Source organism: Lynx canadensis, chromosome A1 (genome assembly GCF_007474595.2).
Source record: "Lynx canadensis isolate LIC74 chromosome A1, mLynCan4.pri.v2, whole genome shotgun sequence".
NCBI lineage: Eukaryota > Metazoa > Chordata > Mammalia > Carnivora > Felidae > Lynx > Lynx canadensis.
In genome coordinates, this window is record NC_044303.2 from 196,801,601 (window position 1) to 196,821,290 (window position 19,690).

Sequence of the window (19,690 nt, forward strand, 5' to 3'; positions counted from 1 at the left end):
GCCCACCTGCCAGAGCGGGTCCTTCTCCTCGGAGAAGATCTGGAAGTACTTCTGTGCCAGCTGCACGGGGGGCAGCGTCTGCAGCCGGAGGTTGGTCCAGGAGTGCAGGAAGCGCACCAGGTGCTTGAAGGTGTACAGGCCCAGGCGGTCATTCCCATAGTTGGACAGGTGCGTCATGAAAATGCTGATCTGCTCCAGGGGAGGGGAGGCGGGAGGCGGGGCTGGTCAGCACCTGAGGCACCTCCACCCCACTTCTGACTCTTCCTGTCTTGCTGCGGCTCGCAGACCGAAGCTGCGACCAGTCCGAGGTGTACTGGCGCCATTAAGAAACTCGTGGTGTGACCTTGGCTGAGGCACAACCAGGTGAATCCAGGTCTGACTGACCACCAACTTCTATAACCCTGAAACGGGAAGCTGACCTACTGCGCAGTCACTGGGTGTTCTTTTAAATTTTTTTGTGGAGTGTTCATGGAAAACAAGGAGTACTCGGTTACCCCGTAAAGCCGAATACAACTACCACTTAATCGACGGGATGGTTATTTCCATTTTATAGGTAAGGAAAGAGAGGGCCAGAAAGTTCAGCTGAACAGTTCAAAATATATGTATCATATTTTACACATGTGTTTTACATATGTATTACACACATACGTAGTTTGTAGATTCATGATTGACTATGTATATTAATATACAACATTTGTGTATTTATACATACAAAGACTGGAAGGAGAACATAGACAAAAATTCTAACACTACTGCCTCAAAGTACAAGATTATGAAAGGGAAAAAAAAAAAAAAAAAAAAAAAAGACAACTCAGATTGCCTTCCCGAGGTCATGCAGCAGAGCCGGGACAGAGCCAGGGTCGCAGAGTGGGTTTCCCGACTCCTGACCCTCATACCTGCTTCCACCCCCTCCTCTCAAGGCCCAGGAAAGCCAGCCTCGGTGGCAGACACGCCATCTGGCAGCCGCTCCCCTCACCACCAGCCAAGGGCTACGGAGCACTCACAGGATTGAGGAGCACGGTGAGAAAGAGCTCGCCCCCGTTGATGATCTTGTCCAGCTCACTGGAGCCACCAGGGTACTCATTGTAGAAGATGGTGTGCGTGAAGAGGCCGCAGGTCTGCCGCGGGAGGACCTGGGATGGGGAAGGGGAGAGCTATGGCATCTCCAGGCACGGATGGCGGCAGAGGACCCTTCCTCAGGAGAACGGCCAGGTGTCTCCTCAGAAAAGGCAGTCTCTTGTGTGACCACACAGCCCCCACTCTTGGGGGCCTTCTCCCCCAAAGGCCACGGGCCTGTGCCATTTTACACACTTCATGCTATTCTCCGTTAACAAAATGAGCAGACCCAAAAGTAACGGAGACAGGCGAGTGAGAACGTCTGTCCAGAGAGGGTCCCCTTCAGGTCACACCTGCAACCCCCCTCAAGAGCACTAGAACCTGCCTGGGAGTGCGCCCAGCCCCGCACTGGTTTCACTGCCGAGTCTCTGTCTCCTCTCATGAAACTGGACTCCAAGAGAGGAGGAAACTCGCCTGTCAGGTGGTCACCACCTCATCCCCAGAGAAAATATGAATGCCTGGTATCCAGAGGTCAGTGGATGGATGGATGGATGGATAGATAGATGGATGGATGGATAAACGGACGGACAGATGGAAGCATGAATCTGGCCTTCCCACATAAGCCCCATCTGGACTGTTGACAATTCAGCTTTCCAGCGTCTAGAGCCAAAAACCCCGGAGTCATCCTTGACGCATCTCTCCCTCCCACATCTTACATCCAACCCATTAGCAGATCCTGTTGGCTCTGACTTTCCAAATAAGTCCAGAATCTGACTGCATCCTGACTTTGCACCCTGGTCCGAGCCACCACTATCTCATCTGGAAGACTGCAGTGGTCCCCAAGTGTCTCCCTGCTTTCCACTTTGTCTCCTGAAATCTCTGCAACTCACAGGGACCAGAACAATGGAAATCTTTTTAAAACAGGAGTCTGATCATAACAGCGCCCCATGCAAACCTTCCCATCTCAGAAAAAAAGCTAATGTCCATCCAATGGCCTTATGTGGCCCTACACAATCGGGCCCATCACCTCTCCGACCTTATCTCCCCCTCACTTGCTCCCCTCCAGCCATACTGGCCTCCTAGTTGGTCCTCAAATACACCCAGCACAAGCCACCCCAGGGCCTTTGCACGTTTTTCTCTCCCTTGAATGCTTTTCTTCATATGGCAGCATGGCTCACTCCTAGGAGGGCTCTCCCTAGTCACTTTATTTCAATTAGCTTCTCCTCTCCTCTGGCACTCCCTATCTCTCTTCCCTGCTTGGCTCTTCTCCATGGCCCCATCACCACCTGACCGTACATTACCCATGTTACACACTTATGAGCACACTGTCTACCTCCTGCCACTAGAATGTCAGGTCTACAAGGGCAGGGACTTTTGTTGGTTTTGTACACTTCTGCATCCCCAGTGCCTAGAAAAGGGACAGAGACAGAAGAGTTCATGAAAAATGTTTAAATGAGCAAACAAATGAGGGGCGCCTGGGTGGCTCAGTCAGTTAAGCCTCCGACCTCGGCTCAGGTCATGATCTCGCGGTCTGTGAGTTCGAGCCCCACGTCGGGCTCTGTGCTGACAGCTCGGAGCCCGGAGCCTGCTTCAGATTCTGTGTCTCCCTCTCTCTCTGACCCTCCCCGTTCATGCTATGTCTCTCTCTGTCTCAAGAATAAACAAACATTTAAAAAATTTTTTTTAAAAATGAGCAAACGAATGAGAGAGGCCTGTTCCCAGTCCTTACCAGAGGTCCCTTTTAAAAATGTTCATCCCTGATCCCCTATCACAAAAGCTAAGAAGGAGCTCACGAAAGGCCAGACTGGCAGCCTACCTTCCCTGGGATCGAGAGCCTTGGCTACCAGAGGGGGCAGCGGAACCTGGCCTGAAACCCCTAACCAGCGCACCAAAGCCACGTTTCCCCGGACAATGCGTGTGCACCTGCCCCACGGGCCGCCAGGGGCCCACTCACCATGATGCCATTGTGGATGAAGCCACGGCGGTAGCGGGCCGGCTTCAGGTGGGGGTACTCCTCCGTGCTGGTCACGCGGATACTCCACACCTGCTTCCAGGCCTCGTACAGCTGCACGTGCACAGGATACACGCCCGAGTGGTGGGGCGCCACGGCATAGCCCATGTCTGTGGGGATGCCATGCTCCTGGGGGGAGGAGGGCAAAGGCAGGGTGAGCATGGGGTTCCTTCCCCACTGGGTCTTATTTTCCCTTTCTAGAATGGGAGAGAGCAATCAGAGGCTAGAACGGCAGGGTAGTGGGTCCAAGCCTTTCAAGTACAGATGGGAAAGCTGAGGCTCAGGGAGGAAAGGGATGTGCCCAGAGTCTCGGAGTGAGGGACTGACCAAGCTGGGACCCTTAACTCTCAGCCCAGAGTTCTTGCCCTCCAGCTCCCAGGAGTGAGGAGCAAGGACAAACACATTTCCTGCCAGTCTTGGCCTCTGACTGGCTGGTGGGCCCAGGCTAAGCCCGTACCTGGGCCTTGTTCCCTCTTCCCTGAGCACCAGCTCCAGCTTTCCTGAGCCTTCCACTCTGGCCTGAAGAGCTTGGGCTCAGGAAACAAACAGGCCTGGGTTCAAGTCCTGATGGGACCTCCTCCTAGCTGGTGTGTGGCCTCCCTGAGCGTCGGTTTCTAATCTAAAAGTGAGAATATCGAGAACCACCTCTTGGGGTCTCTGTGAGGCTTCAGAAAGATAGTGGCTATAAAGATACCAATAAAATGCTGTCAGACGGAACTGCGAAAGCAGTGAGAGGCCAGCAGTCCAGACCCCCAGCCCAGCCCCTAGCCCGCCCAGCTCCGCCCTGTAGGGAATCTTACTCACGACAGCGAACTTCTTGTTCAGGGCCATCTGCTCGGCCAGCACCGACTGGTTGTGGAAAAGGTGGGGCTGCATGTGACTCCACATGTGGGGGAACCACCAGAACTCCTTCACATACGACAGCAGCAAATCGTCCCCAGCGTCCTCGGCATCAGTACCTAGAGTCAGAGCACAGGCAGCTCGGCCCGGCCCACCCCCATAAGGTTCTCCAGCCCGAGCTGGTGCCCGCAGATGGGCGTACGCAGCCCAAGCCCACCCAAGAGGGCTGCTTGGGAGAGTTACCTGAGCTACAGCACGGGAGCAGACAGAGCCCCAGTCCAGGGCCCTGCATTCTAGAGTGTAGACTTCACTCAGTGCGTGACTTTGGCCAAGTCCTTCTCCTCTCGGCGCCCTTGGGCCCCATGTGTGCAATCCATGGTTCACAGGCAATGATTGCGATGGTTTCTCCTAGCTCTGACATGCCTGCTCTGATCCTGTTTTCCTAGCGGGCCATTTGGCATTTGCCTTTTACTTAATGATTGGAGCTCTTTAAACATGTACAGGATGTCTAATCCCGCCTCATGCATATTGCTACGACTACCTCTGATATGTTGAGGGCTGAGAATACGAAAAATGCATACAGACAACCCTATTTGGTTTTGGGACCCTGCTGCACACTCCCCCTGCCCCCTGCCCCCCAGAACTGTGGAGTATTAGGGTTTTCCTAGAATTCAAGAGAGACTGTCCACATTGCTTCTGCCCAAGCAGAAGGCAGCTATAGAAAATATGTACTGCAGAAGACATCTCAGGGGTCTTTCTCTCTTGAGCCCAGCCCAGAAGGTCAGCATTTGAGGAACTGGGGGAAGCCCAAAAGAAGAGGGAAGGCATGAATCAGGCAACCTACACCCTCAACCTCAACACTTAAGACTTAAAATAAAATGCCAAAGGCCATCTTTGGGGTGGGCACAATTATAGGACATTCTCACTTTGTGTACTACGTATTTCTGTAATGTTCTTAAAATTCAACCAATTACTTTTTTAAGCAGCCATAGGACAAATAATTTTAAAAGACGGAGGTAAGGGGGAGAGAAGAGGGAGAAGACGTCCCCAAAAGACAGCACAGCCTGAGGGGCAGGGAGGGATGAGTGGGGCTATTGTATTATTGTTGCCCCCAAATGCCCTCTGCCTGGGGCTGTGAGTGCTCTGTGGGCTGCTGGATGGGGGTGGGGGGCACAAGGGTCAAATGTGGCCCCAATGTGGGCATGCCAGCCACCTGCTGCACTCCAAGGACATAGGTGCTGAGGGTCCCTGGAAGTTGCTCATGGGGGCAGAGCCAGGCCCACTTACCTGTGTGGAAGAATTTCCCTGAGTAGCCCAGGTTGAAGGTGAAGTTTGGGATGTGCGTGCGTAGTTCATTCTGCGTATCAAACAGGGCCTAGGACAGGCAGGGGAAGAAGGAGCGGGTGAGGGGCAAGCCAGGAGTTCTCTCTTCTTCCCCCTGATGGCCCAGAAAGATCCTGCTGTTGCAGGACCGGATGCAAAATTTGGAGGGCCCACCAAAAAAAAAAAAAAAAAAAAAAAAAAAAAAAAAATCAAAATGTGGGATTCTTGCTCCAAAATTATTTAAAATATCCAGAAGGCACTGGATATTTTAGGTCAATAGCAGAGCATTTTAGCAATAGCAGAGCATTGACCTTGTACAGGCCCCTTCTGAGTGTGGGGTCCCACAGCCACAAAGCCAGCCCTGTGCCGGGCCACCGGGCCTCTGGCGAGAGAAGACGTGACTCTAGCCTGGCTCTGTTCTGTGTCCTTGAGAAAACTTTGTAACTGCTCCAGGCCTCAGTTTCCCCAAGTGTGAAATGGAGACAATAATATCTTCCTGATGGGGCTCTTGGGATGACTAAGTGACATACTGCGTGTAAGACTGCTGGACGTTTTGGCAAGTGAAGTGGTGGCATCGCCGGGTCTGTGGTCACTGCCACCGTGAGCCTCCTATTTTTGCCTGTCAAACGTGGAGGATTTCTCTCAGTAAATGCAAGGCTGATGTCACAGGATCATGACTTTTCCAAAGATGTACTGTGTACCCAGCAATGCAATGTCCCCATGCATGGCACACCCCACACTTGGCAAGTCAATGAAGGGAAGCTGACGCTGGGGAACAAACACACGCTTGTCCTCTGGAGTCAGGACTCCGAAAGTCCCCACCCTGCACAATGCACAAGGCTGTTAAGAAACCCACAAGCGCCTGCTGTCAGGATACTTTGCAAACTGGAAGTCCTGGCCCTTCGGGGGCCACCACCGGCATCCTCCAAGGCCATGCACTACCTGATGGATGTGCCTGCTCTTGCTGTGCGGCCTTGGGCAAGTGACTTCACCTCTCTGAGCCTTAGTGCCCTCCTCTGTAAAATGCGACTTACAATAATACCCACCTCACAGGGCTGCTATGAGGATCAGAGGAGGCAATACACAGAGAGAGCTAAGCACAGAGCTTGGCATTTGCCAAACCCCGAATAAGCAGCTGCCGTTGGTATCATTTAAATTGCACTGCACAGCCAGTACAAGTTCATGAGGCGACATTCATGTCTCTAAAAGAAAGGCTTAGTTGTAGCCTGTGCTTGGGATTAAGGGACCGGGGAGGGAGAAAACCTCTGCCTTTTCAGACTCACAAGGATGTTTAAGGCAAATGGGACCCCGGCTGGCGAAGCACTTTGCAGTCCGCACTGAGCCGAGCCCACAGAAGAGGGTGTCTCTCTTAGTATTCTTCGACAGAAATAGCTCCAAACTGCTATCATCCCTCTCACTGTAAAAATGGGGAAAGTGAGAACCAAGTAGGGCCACTCAGGGCTCATGGGTGACACGGTGAGCCCGGTAGCCTGGTATCCTCAAGGGATCGACCCTGAACCAGTCCCAGGAACTCCCCTGGACAGGCAGCCAAGACTGTGGTTATACCAGGAGAGAGTAGAAGGGCATCCTAAGTAGAAAACCACACGATCTACTCTGTTGGAAGTGGGTTATGGCATCGCATGAAACCTCAGAGCTGGAAGGCTCAATAGGAATCATCTTAACACTTTCTTTCAACAGGACCGCCCTTGAAGAAGTGATATCTCAGAAGCAAATGTGCAAAGCAGATCAAAGACTGCCCTGTCCCACGAGATGGGAGCCAGAAAGGCTCTGAGAGCCTGGCCTGTCTGCACATGCCCCTCCGTGAACCCCCCGGGGTGCCAGGAAACAGCCTGACAACCTCCTATCCACCCCTCTTGTCAGTTCACCACCGGGGCCCAGATGCCGGACAGGGCTGCCCAGGTGTGCCAGTCAGTTTAGGGTCAAATTGATCTTGACTCCCCAGACAGCACCAGCTCCCCAACACCATTCGCTGGGTTCTTCTCCTCTGGAGGTGTAAGGAAGAGGAGAGTGTTTGCCTCTGACCCAGGCAGGAGGACCAATGCTCCCCCCCCCCCCCCCCGCCTTCCCCCCAGGCCCCTGACCAACCCTAGCGGTGACTGCAGGATGACAGGGAACACAGCGCCCACATGCGGACTCACGTGGAAGGAAAGCACTCCTCTGAGCAGTGTCTTTTGCAGTCCTAACATCAAAGGGAAGTCTGGGTTTGGTGCTAATCTCGTAAAGGAGGACCGGGTCAGCAGGCAGCAGTATCTCGGTAGAATTTAATCCCCTGGTTTTGTTTTCCTTGGCTCTACTGTTGTGCTTGCCCTCTATTTATGGCAACCGGCACTGATTTCCCCATTTACACTAGGGATCGTTTCCTTTACAAAGAACTCTGAGTAAAATAGAGAGTGGATGGAAACTGCATTTTAAAGCTAGCTTAATGGTCTTGATTTGGAGGCTTCTCTTTAGTAGTGATGCATGTGTGTAAAATTTCATGGCTTGCAAAATGCTTTTACATACAGTTTTGTTTGGTTAACGCTTTTTGAAATAAACACATGCATTGCACTATTTATACAGACCTCAGTTAAACTATGCCTTGTGTATGATTCAAGCTCTAATTCTTGTTTGAAAAGTTTCGTGGAAGCTCTCGTACTGACATCAACATTTCTGAGAGTGAAAAATCAGGTCTGGATTCAAAGGCAGAGAAGCAACCCTGCCCAGCTCCCAGCCCAGTGCTTCAGTGACCGGGTCTCTCCCTCCACAGGCGCATTTCTGAGTTCCACACCCCAGATGCAAAATTCCTCTCTGCCCCATGCTTCAATATAATTTTCAGGGACAATTTCGTCCAGTAAAACAATTAATAAAACCAGCTGGCCGAGGGAGGGGGATCAACAGCACTGGGGGGAGACAGAGACGGCGACATCATGCTGGGGCATCCCAAGGTCCGAAGGTGGCGAGGCCCTGCCCTATGTGTCTGGCACCCCCGGCCATACCTTCACGTCCTCCACCTTCATGCGTGTGCCCTCCTTGCCCACAAAGATGTCGTCGATGTCCACCAGGATGTAGCGGTCCAGAGGCAGGGAGAGGCGCTTGCCGGTGAGGAAGGCCACGGCGTCGACAAAGACGAGCTTGTGCAGCCAGAAGTTGAGGTTGTTGCCAAACAGCACACGCTGGATGCCGTCATGGAGGCCCAGGTCCTGGACCACAGTGGCATGCAGAGCGGCGTGCAGGCCGGCGTCCGCACCCAGGTGCGGGATGGACTCGGAGGAGCGCGTCTTGGCCAGCAGCACAGGCTCGTAGGTGGAGTGGTTGGACTGGAACACGGTCCAGTCCTCGCCAGGCAGCACGCCCTTCTCCACTTCGCTGGGCCGTGTCACATAGAGCAGCGGGGACTTGGGGTTGATGCTGCAGTCCTTCAGGCCCAGGTTTGAGTGCAGGAACAGGGGGAAACCTTTGAGCTGCGCACTCAGCAGGCTGTTCTCATTGGCCTGTGGGGGGGGGGGGGGCGGGGGGAGAGAGGGGGAGCAGAGCCGTCAGATCCAGAAGCCCCAGGGGCCCGCGGGATCTCAGGCGGGGATGGACAACAGTAGCGTCAACAGTATTCTCTAACATCCATGGAGGCCTTAGCCTATCCCTGGCCCTGTGCTAACCGAGCTATGCAAACCCGGCTCCACCCATCACGATAATATACTGGCTAACACGCAGGATGTGCTCAGCAAAGCCAGGAATCCAGTTCATGCACTTGGCAGGCAGGTGCTGTTAATCCTCATAGTGACCCCACGACGGAGGGGTCGCTGTCGTTTGCATCTTACAGATGAGGAGACTAAGGTCCAGAGGGTCTATGTAACTTGGCCAAAATCACACAGAGAGAAGTCTAGCAGTCGAGAGCCCAGACTCTGCCACCGGACGGCCTGGCCGCGGGCAAGTTAGGTAACCTCTCTGTGCCTCCGTGTCCTCTGCTGTAAAGTGTGGCCAGCAACGGTGAGTACCTCATGGAGTGGTCGAGGATGATTCTGGCAAAGTGCTCGGGATGGGGCCAGCAGCATCACCAATTGCTCATTCAGTCCTCATACCAGCCTCGGGAGGCTTTATTATCCCACTTCATGGGTGGGGACACTAAGGCTTCGAGGGGGTGCTGCCCTCAGTCACACAGGGGCAGGAGTTGTCACAATGACCCAGCCAGATGATCTGCCCCTGGAGCCCACACACAACTGGCCACCAGGTTCCTCTGCCTGGGGTTTCCAAACTGGCTTGTGCCACACAATCCTTCACTCAGGAGAAATCTTGGATTGCCAATGTAGATGAGACCAAAGAGGAGGCGTCTGCTGGGGGTGCAGGCGCAAAGACACTCTGCCCCATAGCGTTCCCAACCCTCCGTATGCACCTAGTACCCGAGGCCCCCCCTTCACAGGAGTCCAGCTTCTTCTCCCAGGGCCTGGTGCTGACCAGCTGCCTGGGATCTGCAGACAGTACCCACGGCACCCCCCTCTCCTCTTCCCAAGACTCACACGCCATCCCTCCCCTTTCCAGCCACCTGCTTCTGCACATGGTACAGTTCGTCCTTGTCCCTGTGCCAGTTCCATTCGGTATTCTTGGCCAGACGAACTCCTGTTCATCCTTCAAAACCCAGTGCAAATGCCCTCTTTGCACTGGCCTCCCTGGAACCAGGTTAGAGCCTCATACGCAGCACTTTCACCTTGGCTGTTGCATTATCTGTTTAGGGTCTCTGTCTCACCAGCCTGCCCTCTCAAAGGCAGGAGCTACATCATTTCCACCTTTGGATCCCTGGTGCCCAAAACAAGGCTTAATACCCAGTGAGAGCAAACACGTGCTTGAGGAGTTAATTGGATTTTTAAAAAGAATAAAAAGGAGGGTCACCTGGGTGGCTCAGCTGGTTAGGTGTACAACTCTTGATTTTGGCTCAGGTCTTGACCTCACAGTTCGTGAGTTCGAGGCCCGTGCCAGGCTCTGTGCCGACAGTGTGCAGCCTGCTTGAGATTCTCCCTCTTTCTCTGCCCCTCCGCTGCTCTCACTCTCTCTGTCTCTTTGAAAATAAATAAACTTTAATAAACGAGTAAATAGAATAAAAAGGGACAGATCCCTAGTACCTGGCACATGACAGTTTTTCAGTGTGGGTTTCATTTGTTATTCCATAACTGTTCACTGTGCCAGGTACTATGTTAAGTGAGGGATACAGTGAGGAAAAACAGACATGGCTCTTCGCCCTCACGAACCTTCAAGTCAAGCAGGGAAGAGAGACAGCAACCAAAATCGCAGAAGTAAGGATAAAGCTTCAGTGTGGCACATCCTACATAGAAGTTCATAGTTCTGGAAGAGTCCGTAACTGGCCACAGTCAGCTGGCTCAAGGAAGACTTCCCAGAGAAGGGACTTTTGAACCGAGGTTTAAAGAATGAGTAACTTTGGGGCGCCTGGGTGGCTCAGTCAGTTAAGCGGCCGACTTCAGCTCAGGTCATGATCTCACGATCCGTGAGTTCGAGCCCAGCGCCGGGCTCTGTGCTGACCGCTCAGAGCCTGGAGCCTGTTTCAGATTCTGTGTCTCCCTCTCTCTCTGACCCTCCCCCGTTCATGCTCTGTCTCTCTCTGTCTCAAAAATAAATAAACGTTAAAAAAAAAAATTTTTAGGGGCACCTGGGTGGCTCAGTCAGTTAAGCGGCCGACTTCAGCTCAGGTCATGATCTCTCGGTCCGTGAGTTCGAGCCCAGCGCCGGGCTCTGTGCAGACAGCTCAGAGCCTGGAGCCTGTTTCAGATTCTGTGTCTCCCTCTCTCTGACCCTCCCCTGTTCATGCTCTGTCTCTCCCTGTCTCAAAAATAAATAAAACGTTAAAAAAAATTAAAAAAATAAAAAAAGAATAAGTATCAACCAGTGGGAAAGCTGGGGCTACATTCAAAGAACGGCAAGTGCAAAGGCCCTGAGGAAGGAGAGGACTCAAGGAAGAGCAAGAGGCCAGCAGGGTGATCAAGAGGGAGAGGAGGCAATGAGACAGGAAGGTCGGCTGGGGCCAGATCTGAGGACCCTGGAGGCTGGAAGCGGCAGTGGAAGCCATCAAAGACTCTATCAAAGGGTTTCGAACAGAGGGATGACAGGTTCCAATTTGCATTTTAAAAAGATCCATCTGGCTGCTGTGTGGAGAATAAGTGGGGTGGGTGGGGCAAAGCAAAGGGACACCAAATGAGGCTAGAGAGGAAGGTAGAGCCATAGGGAAGACCACCCAGGAGCGCTGGCCAGGGGAGCACTGTACAGGGATATTCAGGTGAGGACTGAGCCCGTGCCCCAGGTGGAGCTGCCTCTCCCCTGAGGGTTTCTTTTGCTAATATCCACCATGCAGAAGTGCTTTTTTCTAATTCCCAGAAAGGCTCTGCAAGGTTCTGGCCTTGTAAAATGCGATAAAGGACCTGCATTCAATTCTCCACATACCAGGAGTACCTGCCCACACCCTGTCCTGAGCCAACCTGGAGTGCTGAGACCCAACGCAGAGTCCCATCCTGACAGGCCACTCCGCCCAGCCCCAGGTCCCCAGGACCCCTGAGCCAGCACTGGCCAAACTACTTGGGCCATGTGGGAGCAAAGGCAGTGGGGCCCGGTGACATTTCAGGCCCTATCCGCACCTGCTGTGGCCTGGGAGGCCACACTGGACCACAGGCACTGGGGGATCCCATTTCAAAGCCCTGTTCCTGAGCTGATAGCCAGGCGCTGGCAGCTCAGCCAGCTGCCCAGCTGGGAGACATTGAGGAAGCGAGAAAGCCAAGTTGCTGATCGTCCACCCCAGTGGGCAATGAAAGGAATGGAGAGCAAGCCTCGGCATCACAGGGACTGGCCCATACTGTAGGCCTCTGCCCACCAGAGGGGAACCCCTCCTGTTCCTCAGCACTGAGGACCCGCTCAGGAGACACCAAATCTCCCAGTGGAGTCATCCAGGTAGAGGGAGGAAGGGCCCTGACCTGGGAGTCAGACTCTGATGGTAACTAGCTGGATAACTTTGGGACGCCCAAGGTTCCCAAGGTACCACTTCTGCGCGTCTCCGGTCCTCACATCTGTCGGTCTGTTTGCTCTGACATACTCACCTGTGGCTGGGTGGGAAGGCATGAGTGTGGTTGTCAATCTTGGCCCTGACTTACTTCGCTCTGTTACTTCAGGCAGCCATTTCACTTGCTGAGCCTGTTTCTTACCTGAAAATGAAGTGCCTCCTTCACAGGGTGGTTGTGAGAATTGCACACGGTATAGCCGGCAAAGCAATGAGGTCAGTGTGGCACATAGTAGGTGTGCGATAAAAGAGGCTGGGTAGCCCTTGTCAATCCTCTGCCGGGATGTGGTCAGCCCCAGGGCCCCTGGAGTCATGAGGTTGAGCTATGACAATGGCAGGAACCAGGGCTCCCATCCTCAAGGATCTCCTAGGGGCACAAGTTAGAGCCACAAGACAGACAAAGGTGACCACCAGCTGTGCTTGTTGAACAAGGAGATGGCAAGGCACAGCAGCTGCCACTTACTGGGTGGCAGACGGTGCCACCCGCTGTCATCTTCCACATGGCCCAGTGACGCGGGTGCCGTGATAGGTCCTGCTTTACAGATGGGTTGAATATCCTGCCTGAGGTCGCTCTGCTTAAAAGTGACAGAAAGATTTGAAGCAGGGTCTGGACTTTCCAGCTCCTACTCTTACACGGACCTGGGAATCCAGCACCAGTGGGAATTAGAAAGGGGGAGTCTCCAGACCTCGGGTCCACAAACCCTCTGGGTTTGCAAACCCAATGCAAACCCACTTGTACTGTGGAAAGAGCCAAAAGATGGAACCTGACCACCAGAGGGCTCCATTTGAGCAGAAAGTCCCAGGCCTCTACCTGAGACCAAGCAGGGGTCTTGTCTTACACAACATGGTAGGAAGAACACGAAGACTGGAATTTCCAGTGACCCCACAGTAAGAATGTGAGCGTGTCCCTGCTCCCCGGGGCCTCATGTTCACCTTCTGTGCAGCAAAGAACTGGGGTTAGACAGCACCCAAGCACTGGCACACCAACTGTGCTCACTGCCTGGTCCCCAGAGACTGTGGGAGTTCTGTGCGCTGATGTAATTTCTACTACATAAATGGCATTTGGGGCCCTTGACCCATCACAGTGTGATTAAGACTAAAGCCTCTACAGTCAGACTGCCTGGGTTCAAATCCTCGATCTGTACTTATTAGAGACATGAGGGTAGTCACGTTTCTTCACCCCTCTTTGCCTCAGTTGCCTTTTCTCTTAAATCAGGATGCTATCCACCCACCTTAGAGGATCGTTTGATGAGTGTTATAGGAGTTCATTCACATAAAGCACATGGACAGAGCATGGTTCTGGGTGAGCACTCAATAAATGTCAGCCATCGAGATGTTTTCCAGCCCTGGGGCTCTGAATCAAACTTAATGAAGTTCATGGCAGGGAATGGAAGAGTCCGGGGGAAAAGAAAAATCAGACAATGAAGGGAGCCTGAGGTTATGCCACTGTAAAGCCATAAACCAGGCCAGCGTTTCCTAGAGGCTGCTCTTTGAAATAAAGGGCTTTGTGATCAAGCCAGCTGGGGAACAAATCTCACCAGGTTGTTCTACTGCAGGACTTCTAAGGGCCTTCAATTTCTTGGCCCACAAAACCTTTTTTAGTGGCAGAGCATCCTGCTGCATTATGCATGAAAGGACACACCGGGGGAACCCCTCCCCTGAGTCAGGCTCCTCCCTACCCCGAGCACAGGGCCCAGTGCACATGGGTGGCCACGAGTGCCTGGGAACATATGGGCACCCGTCAGCGGCTATGGGCCATTTCTGACCCACTCCTGCTCCTCTCCCAGCTCACACCAAGCAAGAACCTGCTTCAGGACCTGTCACCTCTGTCTGGAAGGCCCTCTGCACAGAGAGCTATGTGGCTCCTTGCCTCACTTCCTTCCAGTACTTCGTCAAAGACAACCTTCTTGGCCATTCCATCCAAAACAGCATCAACTGCCCATACCCCTCACCCCCTGTGCCCTTTCCCGGCTTTATTCCTTCCTGTACTTGTCACCACCTGCCACTTGTTTACTTGTTCGTTGTCTGCCACCCACCCCACCCCACTGCACTGAAATGTCAGCTCAGTGACAGCAATGAGGGACTCTGCACACTCTGATCACCATTATGTCCCCAGTGCCTAGCAAAGGATCTGGACACACAGTGAGTGCTCTGTAAAAATTTGCTGACTAAAGAGATGAATGTCCCCACGTACCTCCCTAGGGTCCCTACCACCCATCTTGAAGAGGAGAGTTCTCTAGCCAGAGCCCCTAGATCCCCCATCCAGCTGTTCCCAACTTCCTCCTCCCCACAGACAGCTTCTCCATGGCACATTCAGCAAGGACTCTGATCCCAGCAGTCATTCTCGGTGCCCCACAGAGCCCAGAGTGGTGCACCTGCCCACTGGGATTTCTTTCTCCTCTTTCCCCCAATGCAAAATGGCCCTGTTCCGGAGGTGCATAAAATGCCACACCCCGCCACAGGCAAGAGGAAAGAGCACAGGATCCAGAGCCCAGAGTGTCTAAGACTGCATTCAAATCCTGGCTCTCCCACTTATAGGCTACCTAGCCTCAGACACATAACCCTCCTGAGCCTCGGTTTGCCCATCTGCAAAATGAGGACACACCCCATGCCTTGGAAGGACTGTCATGACGTTCAAGGGACCTAGCCTCTCCTACCTCACACCCATTCCCGAGGCTTCCTTTAGGCAAGCGCCTACTATGTGCCAGGTCCCCGTGCGAGGCAGGCAATCCTCCTGCCATGTGCTCCTAATAAAAGCTAATACTTAAAAAGCATTTATTAGACACCAGGTACTATGTGCTCCAAGTGCTTTACATGTACTCACCCACTTACCCTTCGTGACCATCCTAGGAGGTAGGGGCTACCATTATACCCATTTTACAGATAGGAAAAGTCAGACACTCAGCTATGGAGCGTAGAAATGGGATTCAAACTCAGCCAGCGCTGCTAATGCTTGGGGACCCCAGCCCCTGCGTACCTTGAAGAAGCCGATGATGCCCACACCGTAGGCCACACAGTACTTGTCCAGCAGCTCCCGGTTCCAGGCGTCCAGGTTGACGTACTTGAGGATGTTCTCATAAATGATGAGGGCGAAGCGGCCGCGGCCCTTGTCGGTGAGCGTGGGCATATCACCCTTGCCCGGTGCGATCTCCGTGCGGTACTTGAAGCGGCTGGACTCCAGGATAGCCACGACCTCCTGGCCCAGCTGGGAGTAGAGGCTCTCCACAAACACCAGCACCAGTGGGTCCGTGCGGGAGGGGGCGGCCGCCTGTATGGGCTTGAGTGGCAGCAGGCGGCTGGGGGCCACAGGGGGCGGGTCCCCACAGTCAGGCTCAGGGGCGTCTGCCGAGGGCTCCAGGCCCCGCTTCCAGCCATACAGGTAGTAGGCCGAGACAAAAACGCTGAACAGGCAGAAGATGAACAGCAGGAAAAGGACAGCCTGCGGGGACACGTGCCGACACAGCCTGCGGAGGCGCGCCAGGGCGGGCATCCTGGCCCCCAGACCTCGGCCTCCAGAGGCCCCTCTGCCCCGGCCACCCCCAGGCCCCACGCAGGAGGAGAGAGCAGAGTCGTCCACTGACCAACAAATTCACAGTCACTTAGCAAGCGCGGCCCTCAGTGGGCAGCAGGAGTGGGGGATCTGGGCCCCCGGCCCTTCCTCCCAGCCAGGGGCACAGTCCGCAGGCCGGTTGCGTTCCTTCCTTCCTCCGCGCGCCTTTATGTCACCATGGCAAACCCCCACGTGGTCCTGTGCACAGCAGAAGTGCCCCCAGGGCGTCAGGGCCTCCTGGGGGGGCTGGGCAGCGGGCCGAAGGACACGGGGCAGGCCCGGGGGTGCCGCATGCCGCTCGCTCAGTGGGGCCCACGGGGCCAAGGCTGTGGAGAGGAGAGGAGAGCCAGAGGTGAGAAGGCCGAGTGTGGGCTTTGGGCGTCCACTGACTGTGGACACACAGGACCTGACCTAGGTGGGTCCAACTCAAGTGCTGCTGCCTAACCCGGCTCTATGATTTCACACAAGCTCTCTCTCTGCCTCAGTTTTCCTCTTTGTGAAACAGGGTTGACGATAGTACCTGCCTCACAAGAGGCTCAGGGATTAGGTCCCTAATCCTAATGTGCATAATGCGCATAAATCACTGAGCAATACCAAGCATATGGTGTCCACAAGGGCGGTTGCTATTTATTAGAATTGCACCAGCCCAACACTAGAGCTAGCAAACTCCAGATGCAGGAAGGACAGAGTGAAACAAACATGTGCAAGGCCTGGGAGCCAGAGGTGGGGTTCTGAATCATGGCTGAACACCGCATCCTCACCCACACAGTGCTTCCCCACCCATTTCTCTGTCTGAATGGGCCTAGCAGCCTTATCAGGCAGCCAGAACTTGGGGTTCCTGGGTCCTCCTCAGCCCCATCCCCCGCCCAGAGCCTCCACCTGTATTAATCGCACTGCAGAGTAAATGAAGACCACACACCCACACCCGGTAAACTAAGGCCCCAATTTCCTCATCCCAAACAGCAGCCCCTATACCACAGCCTTCCAGGCTCCCTTAAACATAGTGGAAGCAGCTACTGAAAGCTAGGAGGAGAGAGATGGGGATGGGACAGAGACAGAAGGTGTGAGGGTCTCAGCGGACACAGCCAGGGAGTGAATGTAAGCCTTAGACCTGCCCTAAGGGGTGAAGATCTTAAAAATCCCTCCCAGGCCCAAGATTACACGGTGCCCTGGGGGTGGGTCCAGCATACCAGAGACCAGACAACTGCACTTCTAGGAACTTATCCTAGAGGTTGTAATTTCAGAAGTGTGTAATGGTTTCCCCACAAGAAGACAAAGCCCAGTGCTATTTACAATAGCAAATGTCCAACAATAGGGGATTGCCCTTAGCAATTACAGTGCAAGCATTAGATAGAAGCCCAGGCAGCCACTTACAACATTTACAATATGTGGAAGAAAGACATTTACTGACGTAGAAATATAGTTACCACACATGTTGTTAAAGCAGAAAACACTTGTAAAACACTATGCATGGTCATATTTCTGTTGAAAATTGTTATGCATAAGCCAGAAACTGGTACTAAATCCATACAAACAAACAAACAAAAAGCCAAAATGTTAACAAGGATTATCTCTGAATGATTTTTATTTTCTTCTCTGTTTCCTAATTTTTTTTATAATAATCACTTACTATTTTTGTGAAAATAAGAAAACAAATGGTTTTATTTTTTTAAAAATTTTTTAATGTTTATTTTTGAGAGAGTCAGAGACAGAGAGACACAGAGACAGAGCATGAGCGGGGATGGGGCAGAGAGAGAGGGAGACACAGAATCTGAAGCAGGCTCCAGGCTCTGAGCTGGCAGCACAGATCCCAAAGCAGGGCTCACACTCGCGAACCGTGAGATCACGACCTGAGTCAAAGTTGGACATTTAACCAACTGAGCCACACAGGTGCCCCAGAAAACAAATGTTTTTAAAATATGTGCTCAGGGGCACCTGGGTGGTCGGTTGAGTGACGGACTCTTGATTTTGGCTCAGGTCATGATCCCAGGGTTGTGGGGTCGAGTGCCATGTGGGGCTCCATGCTGCTTGAGATTCTTTCTCCCTCTCCCTCTGCCCCTCCCCCACTCTCACACACTCATAAATATATAAATAAATACATAAATAAATAAATAAATAAATAAATAAAGTGCTCATAAGCAAGAGGCAGGACTATGAAATGAGGACATGTCTAGGCCACCAGTGTTGCTCCCAGTTCTGCCAATCACATGCTGTGTGACCCAGAGCATACCCTAACCCCTCTCTGGGCTTCCTGCCTGTTAGAGAGGAGCTTGGGCCAGACGTTCTCTGGGGGCTCTTCCACCTCTGATATTCATTCTTTAATTCAGTCCCAGTCCCTACTATATATCAGCACCACGGGGAACCCAAGGCAGCCAAGAAAATAGGTTCCTACAATGCAGGGGGACGAGTGTAATAGTGGGGGAAGGGTGTTTGAGAGAACTCAGGAACACTTAACGCCCCTTGAAGCGGAGGGGGAGGATCAAGGAAGGCTTCCTGGAAGAAGTGGTTCCTGAACTGACCAGAAGAACAAGTACAGTTGACCAGGGGTAGGAATGGGGAGAAACGCATGCCTCCGCTTGGAGATAAGGGACTGTGCAAAGCTTTCCAGGGACTCCTTGCAATTCCAGCTGAGAGCAGGGCAAGAAGGAACAGGTCTCCTGGGCGGAGGCTGGAGGGCTGGGGTGACAGTCCTATTTATTTCCAGGTTGCAACTGCGTCCCTTTTCCCACTGATAAGGGCAGTTCTCTGCCCTGTGGCCACAGCTAGCCCCACCTCTTGGCTTGGGGCCAGCACAGTGGGTGGGGAGGTACAGCTGCCTGGATGATGCCCTGCCTGCCTGCCACGCCTGGGGACACCTGCCCACTCCAGCCATCCAACCACACTTCCCCTGCAGGCCTAGGTGCTGTGGTCAATGGCCCTTGGTCTATTGCGTTAACAGACTTTCAGCGTACGTGTTAACGATGCAAGCAACAGTCTCAGGCATCTAGGGGTCATAGACCCCTGTAGGAATCTGACAACATTTTCCCATAAAAAATATGCATAGCTGCTGAAAAATCTTGTAACAGTTTCAAGGAGTCCAGACCCCATGTCCCCAAACCTGTCCCTGGACCTGAAGTCCTATGTTAAGAAAGCCTCATGGTTACACGCAGACTGGAGCTTCATTCACACCCAAGCTCAGTCGCCCAGCAGCTGTGTGATCTCGGGCAAGTTATTTAGCTTCTCCGTGCCCCCACTTTCCTAATCTGTAAAACAGCAAAGTTTAACACACTCTCATGGTTGTGAAAATTACACTGAAAGCACAGAGACCACGCCTGGCACACGGCACTGAATAAGGGTCAGCCGCTCTTACCAATCACTCCAGTTGCTTCCTCAATGTAGGCACAGTGGGGGTATAACTGAGCCCACAAAGCCTGAACAAGCCAGCTCCAATGCTCTCTCTCAAGTCTCTGACAGCCAGTCCTCAGAATCCCAAACCCCCATTTTCAGAGGCCCTGGCTTTTCCCTCGAGCCAGATGGATGAGCAGGGGCCAGATGGTCAGAGGCCAGGAGGCCAGAGAGAAGGCATGGCAAAGCCCAGGCCCAGGAGAGAGCAAAGAGAGAAAGAGAGGGGGCCAACCAGCCCCTGTCCCCAGAGAGGCCAAATACTCTGGGGTCGGGGTGGGCAGAGGGCTAGATGTTTCGTGAGCCAAGTGCCAGCCACCAGCATACTGGTGAGAAGGGCCTCCAGCACTGTCCCCCGCTGCAACCTTCTCAAAGGCCTGGCACCAGCCATTCAAAACCTTCCACACCCACCTGCATTCCAGAGCCCCTGTGGCTCAAGGGATGGAGAACTAGGGGGCTTCCAATCCCCTTGGAGCCACCA

General features: G+C 53.3%; 1 protein-coding gene across 3 annotated transcripts in view; it reads right to left on the bottom strand.

The window, feature by feature from the left end:
* NDST1 (N-deacetylase and N-sulfotransferase 1) overlaps positions 1–19,690 on the bottom strand; it is a 62,923-nt gene that overhangs the window by 16,256 nt on the left and 26,977 nt on the right. For all 3 annotated transcript variants that reach the window (XM_030329320.1, XM_030329328.1, XM_030329312.1), the window contains exons 2-8: positions 15,256–16,154; positions 8,227–8,721; positions 5,195–5,282; positions 3,872–4,026; positions 3,011–3,196; positions 1,005–1,133; positions 7–189 (exon numbers count right to left, since the gene is read on the bottom strand). In XM_030329320.1, the coding sequence (XP_030185180.1) occupies positions 7–189; positions 1,005–1,133; positions 3,011–3,196; positions 3,872–4,026; positions 5,195–5,282; positions 8,227–8,721; positions 15,256–15,768 (1,749 nt within the window). In that variant the 5' untranslated portion in view covers positions 15,769–16,154. The remainder of the gene's footprint in view (positions 1–6; positions 190–1,004; positions 1,134–3,010; positions 3,197–3,871; positions 4,027–5,194; positions 5,283–8,226; positions 8,722–15,255; positions 16,155–19,690) is intronic.